Raw genomic sequence first — 7,939 nt, forward strand, 5'->3', positions numbered from 1 at the left:
TGTGTTGAAGGTTGACCATCAATAATTTAGAGTTTAGAGAATAGTGATCACATTTCGTTAGCTTAGGTAAGACTGAATTATAAATATATTTTTACAACACCAACTTATTTAATATTCTAGAAAATAAAATTTAAAAATTGAGAATTCATTCTTCTGTTTTTTTTTTTTTACCAAAAATAGAGAGATTCGAATTCGTAACTTCTTAGGTGACTATGAAGAAATTATGTCATTTAAATTATAACTCATTGGTTAGAATTCATTTTGTTAATTAAAATAATCATGATTAATTCATCGTAAATTTAAATTTGATTTAAGAATTTGTCGTTAGTCAATAAATAAATTCGTATAAACAAAATTAAATTTCAATTACTTGTTTAAATAGACGAGTATATTTATGTCTTTAAATGAGTAATATAATATTGGCATAATGAAAATCATAAATACTACTTAATTTGCACACTTAATTAATCATACCATGATTAAACAAAATTGAAATTAAATAATAGTTTGATATTATATATTTGGGTTTGCTTTTATTTACTTTTTGTTGAGCGTTTTGAATATTATATATAGTAGCATTTTGTGAATGATGATGAGATGGGTTAGGTGGGGATGCAATCTTAGTGCTTTATTTATTTGATTGTGCAGGATATATATGTAGAGTATATATAGGACTTTGACCTTAGACATAATAATCAGGTACTTTCCATCCTTACCCTATACATAAATACTACCTAGTTTCTTCTATAGCTGCTTCTTCTTCTTCTTTTACTTTTTATTTTTTATATTTTTTTTTGGTTTATTTTACCCTGGTTTGTCTATGGTGTCTTATTTTAGCCTCTTATGATAATTCATTTGTCAAGTAACACCTTCCTATCTCAAATTTTTTGAAAATTCCTCAAGTTGCTATGTGTCCACATAATATGAGGAACAACATCAGTATCTGTATTTTACCTACTTATAGTTTGGAATTAATAATTCCTAAGGAAAAATTAAATATGCTCTCATACAATATATACATTATATATATAGAGAGGTAGCTGGAAAAGGAGGCAAGGGAATTAATGATTAACAATGGAAGGCCGAAATATGTATGTTTAAAGTTTTGCTTAATACAAGTAAGGATCTATCATCTATCATATGAAAAATAGGCACGTATGGATTACATGATTCTTTGTGAATGCCTTTCATATATGATGATGTTAAATAGGTGAAGACCAAAAATACAAGTTCTAACTTTAACATTTTTGCTCCTCGATTATTTGCCAAAATCTACATAGAGAAAATACGGGAAAAAAAATTATTAGGTAGCATTTGGAAGCAGAAATTAGAATTGAAGATGGAGAGACAGAAATTTAATATTTTGTTTGACAGTTAGATAGCGTTTGTTTTAAGATATTGAGACAGAGATTGAGAAATTGAGATTCCGTATTATGTTTATTGGTTCTGTTTCTGTTTTCAAAATTTCAGTATTTTAGTACCTCTAAAATATAGGGACACATGGGACTAAAATTTTTAGAGATGAAGACTGAAACTTTAATAACATTTTATGCCTAAAATACACTTATTTCAATTAATTAATTGTAATTTTACCCTTTGTGCAAATTAAATTAGAATTTCATTCTTGTTTCAATTTCTGTCTTCTGAGACTTATTTCAATATCTGTCTCTTAGTCTCTGTCTCTCAATTTCAATCTTTTCATCTGTGTCTTTCCACCAAACGTTATCTTAGAGACTAGAACTAAAACAAAAAAAATTAAAATTTTTAAAATAAAGACTAAAACTTTAATAATATTTATTTTAAAATTATTCTCATTCAATTTTTTAAATTCTATATCTAACTCTACCTTTTTTTAAAATATTATTTTATAGTAAATACAATAATAAAGAGACTTAATTTAATCCCTATAAGTCTCTCTCCCAAAAGATTTATTGGTGTTGACTTCCATCAATAATGAGGTTATAAGCTTTTCATAAAAAGTAGCTTGAGATAGATATATATGTCTTTCTCTTTTAAAAGACTGAATCTATGACGCTTTCCTTAGAGTTGTTGAACAGTTCTTCAGCCTAATAATCCTATTATGTCTATTAATGATGTCAATATACACATTTTGACCTTGCATCCAATAATAGACGTTTTCTACAAAAAAAAAAAAAACTACCCAATATTTCAAAAATAAAGGGTACTTTTTTTTGTGACTGAAAAAAAAAACTACCCAATATGATCCATTTTAAATAATAAATTCATATTTTTAAAAATCATATAAAAAAAATTTAAACTTACATTACATAGTACATATATACCACCCTATTTTCACTTGATTAAAATCCAAACATAAATATATTATCAAAAATTCAATTTATAAATGATGATTAATTAATGTATACACTATGCAAGAGTTCCACCATGTGCAACAAAATCTTGATATCAGATTCTATGTATTCTAGCTACCCTACTTAAATTGAAAGTTCTATGTATGTCCGTAGTATGTAGTAGGGTTCTCCAAAAGATTTTATTCGACATTTTTTTTATGCCATATTAATTCTACCTATATGTAGTGACTAGTAATCTCTTCCATAAAAATTTATTCTTGGTCATATACATAGAGGGAATAGACCAAAGTTTCAATATACACATCATCATTCTTTAAAATGCGCATATATTATTGTAATGTATTTAATTGGACTATATATTATATACACGAATATTTTCCCCTTAATTTTTCTGCAGTCAATAATCAATCAACTCTTCCATTTTAGTTTTATTTAAAAAAATTTCAAACTGATAAAATTGTGAAAGAATCGAAAAAGAAAAGAAAAGATGAAAATTTTTTTATTAATTGTTGATTGATTGAATTTTATTGAAGTATGAAAGTAAAACTAAATATATATAGAGCATTGATATAAGAAAAGATAAAAACAAATAAAAATAAGATAAGAACAACTAAAGATAAGATAAAGACTAAAATTATAATTGAATTTATGTATTTTGTTAGGCTGAATTTGTGAGTCACGAGACTTCTTTGTTATTGTTATAGGTTAAGATGGAAGAGTAGTTTAATACAAGTCTTATCAGTAGGTTATCTTGTTTTATATCTCTTATAAAATCACTTATTCTAAAATTTTAGATCGATAGTTATAAGTAATTTTATGTTTTTTGATTTACATAAATTTTATACAAATATTTCTTGTTTTATTTACTTTATAATAGTTTCTTTAAAAATTAAATTTTTAACTTTTAAATTTTATATGATCACTTTTGATTATGGTTTAAAAGAAGAGCATGTTATATAGGTAATAGTGTTATAATTAATATGTAACTAATATAAAAAAAGATAAGAAAACAAATTAATTAAATATGCTTTTTTTCTCATTTTCATAAAGGAGAAAATGTTAACTACAAATAATTAATCAAGTAGATTTTTCTCATCTAATTTTGCATGATTAATACAAAAGCATTAAACTTAAATGAGGGCAAAAATTTGTATAGTCCTTTTAAATTTGCAAAGGATATATATATATATATATATATATATATATATATATATATATATATATATATATATATTCATCAATTTCTAACAATCTTCCAATAATTCTCACACACATTTATTTGGGGCTTTTGGGATTTTTATTCCCATCATGAAGACATATTTTTCATGAAATCTACCATGCATGTAAAATTTATTGGTAGGTATGATGCAAAAATCTGATACATATAAAGTAAGCTTCTTCCATGTGCTGATGATTTCACATCTCTGCAAGAAATTATTTGGTGAATTCTATGCATAAAGCAGAATTCAGTTATATTTGTTTTTTTTTTCTTTTTTCATTCAGTTAGATTAACATAAGTGGATCTATCTTAGGGATAGCTAGAAGACCTAAAGACACAAGAATTTCAGCAACTTATTGTTATATTAAAGCTATAACACATGAAAGTGTCTTTAATATGTTAGCCAAATTTTCATTCTGTACTGAAAAATAAATAATAGTTATGAGTCCAATTATTTTGTCCACCTAATTAGCCTGCAGACATAAATTCTCTTTTGCAAAAATGTTAAAGCAACCAAATGCCTGATGAAATCAGTACATCAAACCTGCTTATTAATTAAGTAATTATCAAAGCACTTTTTTTATATCTTGAAAGTAGTACAATAATCCTGCCACCCATGATTAGAAAAGGAGTTCAGACTTTCACTGTGTATGTTGCTGTAATAATAATGGAGATTATCATATACATGATAGTTAATATCTTCCTTTAGTCTTGCAGAGAATAAAATAATGCATTGTTAATTTGTACATGCAGAGAATCTGATCTGCTAATATCCAAGCTAAGTATATTATATTATAATATTTTTCTTGGCTTCTTATTAAGAACATATATATATGTATAAAACTGAACTTCTGGAACTATATATTATATACCATGCTGGTGCAAAAATTCAATTTTACCTTAGGCCTAGTCTTATATACACTCTCTTCAAATTGAAAACAAATTATAAACTTATATAACATGTTGCTGCTTTTCTCTCACAAGAGGCAAAGAAATCTTTAATTTCTAATGGAATGTAGCTATTACTATTTATGGACTCTGTAATAGAAATGAAATCTGATTTGATTATTAGAGATAAAAATACCAACAAATTAAGTAGACCTATAAATCACATATATGTAAATTGTTCCAAGGAATTAATAATTGACATATTCTAATACTGATGCACATAAGAATTAAGAGAAACTAAATATGTTCATTATTTTCTTAACAAAGATGTAGTTTCAATATTTCTTTCAATTTATTCATCTGTGAATTTAGGAAATTACCTAACATAATATTCCACCATAGCATCAGATCCTATCTGTAACTCAATGATTTACATGCTTTTGAACTGAAAGTTGTTATTTAAAGTATATAGGACTCTCTTGATTTTTCTTGCATATTTGTTTAAAATTTTTCAAAATATATAAAGTTCTTCTTACAGAAATTAATATGCAGTGAAAATAAACAAATGCATGTCCCATCCAGCACATATATTTCTCAAACTGAAAACAAAAACATGCTCAAAAGCCATTGAAATTTCTTCTACCATACACCTTCTCCAAAGAATTTAGCTGCTTCCAAAGTTTCCACCAACAACATAGAATATGTATGATCAGTAAGTACTAAGTAATAATATATTTAATAAGCACTAACAAGTAACAACACAGATAAATATATATGATTCCTGTGATAAATATATAATATATATAATGTTTGTACTAATAATGTGAACCAAACTTTAAAAATTTGGTCAGAAACAAAACAACACACATTCAGAAACCTTTTGTGCCAACTGTCATATATGCCCTTCTTGGCTTGGCTGACCTTGAACAACCAAAAGATCAGTACAAACATTTGTTCAAAAAGGAATATTGGACAGGGAAAAAAAAAAGTTGGTGGTGAAGAAAATAAAAAAAATAAAAACACAGATCAGAATGAAAGATGCCTCCATATGAATGATTCCTTGCAAAGCATAATAGGAGAGTTCCATTGATTCATTCATTCAGATCAGAGAGAGATATAATGCTGAAAAATTAACTAACATACTTATAATCATAGGTGGGGATTGGTGCACTCTTCCCAAGACTTTCCAAAGATCTGAAGCCCTAACAAAAATTAAATTGAAAAATAAAATTAAAAAGGCAAAAGAAAACAAAACACTGTTAAGTATCAGTAAGTTCAACCAGAGAAAAGAAGTTATTAGCTATGATTTGTTCATGAAAAAGAGAGACATACTTGTAGACAGATTCATGCTTGATATTGTGCAAACATTGGAGCGGCCATTATTAGTGGCAGCAGAAGCATTAGCTTCCCAATTTGGTGATGATAAATTGGGAAAGCAGTGGTAGTCACTGTTGTTGTTGTTGAAGTTTGTTGCTTCTTTAGGGATAACATTATGATTTTGATGGTGATTATTATTGGAAGAAGAAGAAGAAGAAGACATCAAAGATTGCTTCAACTTTCTCCTTATCACAATGGATTCCTCAATAACATTGAAATCATCTCTGGGGACTTCACTACTTCCTCCTCCTCCTCCTCCTCCTCCTGCTGCTGCAAGATGATGAGGCTGAAACAGCTTTGGTGATGATCTCATTGAAGATTCCTCAAGAGGTTGAATCATTGGTGCCCTCAATTGTTGATGCTGCATTAGAATCTGAGGATCTTCTTCCATTACCATTGCAGGGCTTTTCTTCTTCAAGTCTTGCACCTTCTCACTGTTGCACATCTTGCTACTAGTCCTTTCCCTTGCTCTTGCCCTTGCTTTTTCCCTTGATTCCTTCATCTTTGCCCTTGATTCCTCCTCCTTCTGTTGATCCCTTCTCAGCCTCCTCTCCAATGAATCCACACCCCCTTGTTCATGAGTACCTATACAATTCACAAATTAAATGAATGGAAGTAGTAGTGTTTGAGCATATTATATATCCATCTTAGATGAGTAGTATATACCATCAATATTATCAGTGAGTTGTTGTTGGTTGATGACTGAGTCAACTTCATCATCATCAGCCCCATCAGAAGAGGAAGAAGAGAAGCTGTTATTGGCAACTCCACCATTGTTATTACCACTGCTACTGTTCTTGCTCCTAGCTAACTCCTTAATTGCTCTCTTTGACTTTGTTAGGAGCCACTCAAGAGTGTTGCTGGCCTTATCAAACCCTAACATGTCTTGAAGATCAAAGAACTTGCGTGCAATCTCAATAGAAAGCCTCACCCTTCTGTCCCTCAAGCCCTGAGAAGTGTGAATCTTGCTGTGCCTATCTTTCTTTGGTGCTGGCCTCTTTGTTATCAAACTTGACATGCCATAATGGTGATGATGATGGTGTGAAGAACCACCAGCAGCAGCAGCAGTGAAGTACTCTTGCTTGAACATTGCATCAGCCACTGCCAAATTCGTCATCAGTGCACTTTCTGGGATTGTTGGAGCATGATGATGGTAAGGAATAACAGTAGTAGTAGTAGTAGCATTATTAGAAATTGGATCATGAAGGAAAGTGTTGTTGTTGTTGTTTGAATTATTAGCACCATTATTATTGTTTTCAGGGTTAAAGAAAGGGAAAGGAGGGTATGGTGAAGAAGAAGAAGATGAAGGGTAACAAGGGTAAGAGCTATAACTACCGAAACTAGAAGGAAACATCTATGGAAATTGTGATCTTACTATACTGATCTTGATCTCAGTAGAATAATAACAAAAACCCTAGCTTTAAGGCATACACTAGAAGCTAGTTAGTTACTACTACTTCATGAAAAGTATATCTATCTATCTCTCTATGTATCTATGTATCTAAATATGAATGTATCTAAATGGGAAGAAGTTACTAATCATAATAGTAGTACAATATCAAATCAAAGGAGAAAGATAGAAAGATAGATAGATAGAAAGATAGATAATGAAGGAAGTGGGATATGGATAGCAGTATATAATAGCAGAGTTGTTGATGATGACGGTGTGAAGAAACCAGAAAGATCCAGGGGAGGATTGAATTGATTTTGGTGTGTAGTGAAGATGGAAGTTGTAGTGAAAAGTGAAAGAGTGAGAAATAATAAAGAGAGAGAAATGAAGATGGGTGAAGCATAAAACATATATTTACATAAACAGACATGTGGATTGTGGAAGAAACGTAAGCAGATGGTGGCAGGGGGGGTCAAATCATACATTCAACTTTTAAGCCCGTTAATGTATGTGTGTTTTGTATCTTTGTGTTATCAACCATTCTCTATCTCCTGTTTCTGCCTCACTAGTTGTATTCATATGAATAGGGTTAGGGTAACTTAATAGTTGAATTCAAGGAGAAAAACCATCCTGGATTACAGGTACCTTTTCCTATATGTGCTTCTACTAACACTTTTTTTTTTTGTTATGTAACATTAATAATCCGTAAATTCAGATGCAGTTATCTTCGTA

General features: G+C 29.3%; 1 protein-coding gene across 1 annotated transcript; it reads right to left on the reverse strand.

The window, feature by feature from the left end:
• Positions 1-5,194: 5,194 nt before the first annotated feature.
• On the reverse strand, positions 5,195-7,707 carry LOC112798017 (uncharacterized). Its single transcript, XM_025841163.2, has 3 exons — positions 6,484-7,707; positions 5,773-6,402; positions 5,195-5,642 (listed from the first exon to the last, which is right to left on the reverse strand). The coding sequence occupies exons 1-3, from the start codon at positions 7,169-7,171 to the stop codon at positions 5,590-5,592; spliced, it is 1,371 nt and encodes a 456-aa protein (XP_025696948.1). The 5' UTR covers positions 7,172-7,707; the 3' UTR covers positions 5,195-5,589.
• Positions 7,708-7,939: the final 232 nt, after the last annotated feature.

This window comes from Arachis hypogaea, chromosome 4 (assembly GCF_003086295.3).
Source record: "Arachis hypogaea cultivar Tifrunner chromosome 4, arahy.Tifrunner.gnm2.J5K5, whole genome shotgun sequence".
Classification (NCBI taxonomy): Eukaryota; Viridiplantae; Streptophyta; class Magnoliopsida; order Fabales; family Fabaceae; genus Arachis; species Arachis hypogaea.

What these genes read in the sequence shown, in the direction of transcription:
- LOC112798017 (XM_025841163.2), bottom strand. Translation starts at nt 7,171, where the DNA reads ATGTTTCCTTCTAGTTTCGGTAGTTATAGCTCTTACCCTTGTTACCCT. An exon ending in ACTCACTGATAATATTGATG is followed by an intron (nt 6,403 to 6,483) that starts GTATATACTACT and finishes TGAATTGTATAG; the next exon opens with GTACTCATGAACAAGGGGGT. An exon ending in AAGCATGAATCTGTCTACAA is followed by an intron (nt 5,643 to 5,772) that starts GTATGTCTCTCT and finishes AATTTTTGTTAG; the next exon opens with GGCTTCAGATCTTTGGAAAG.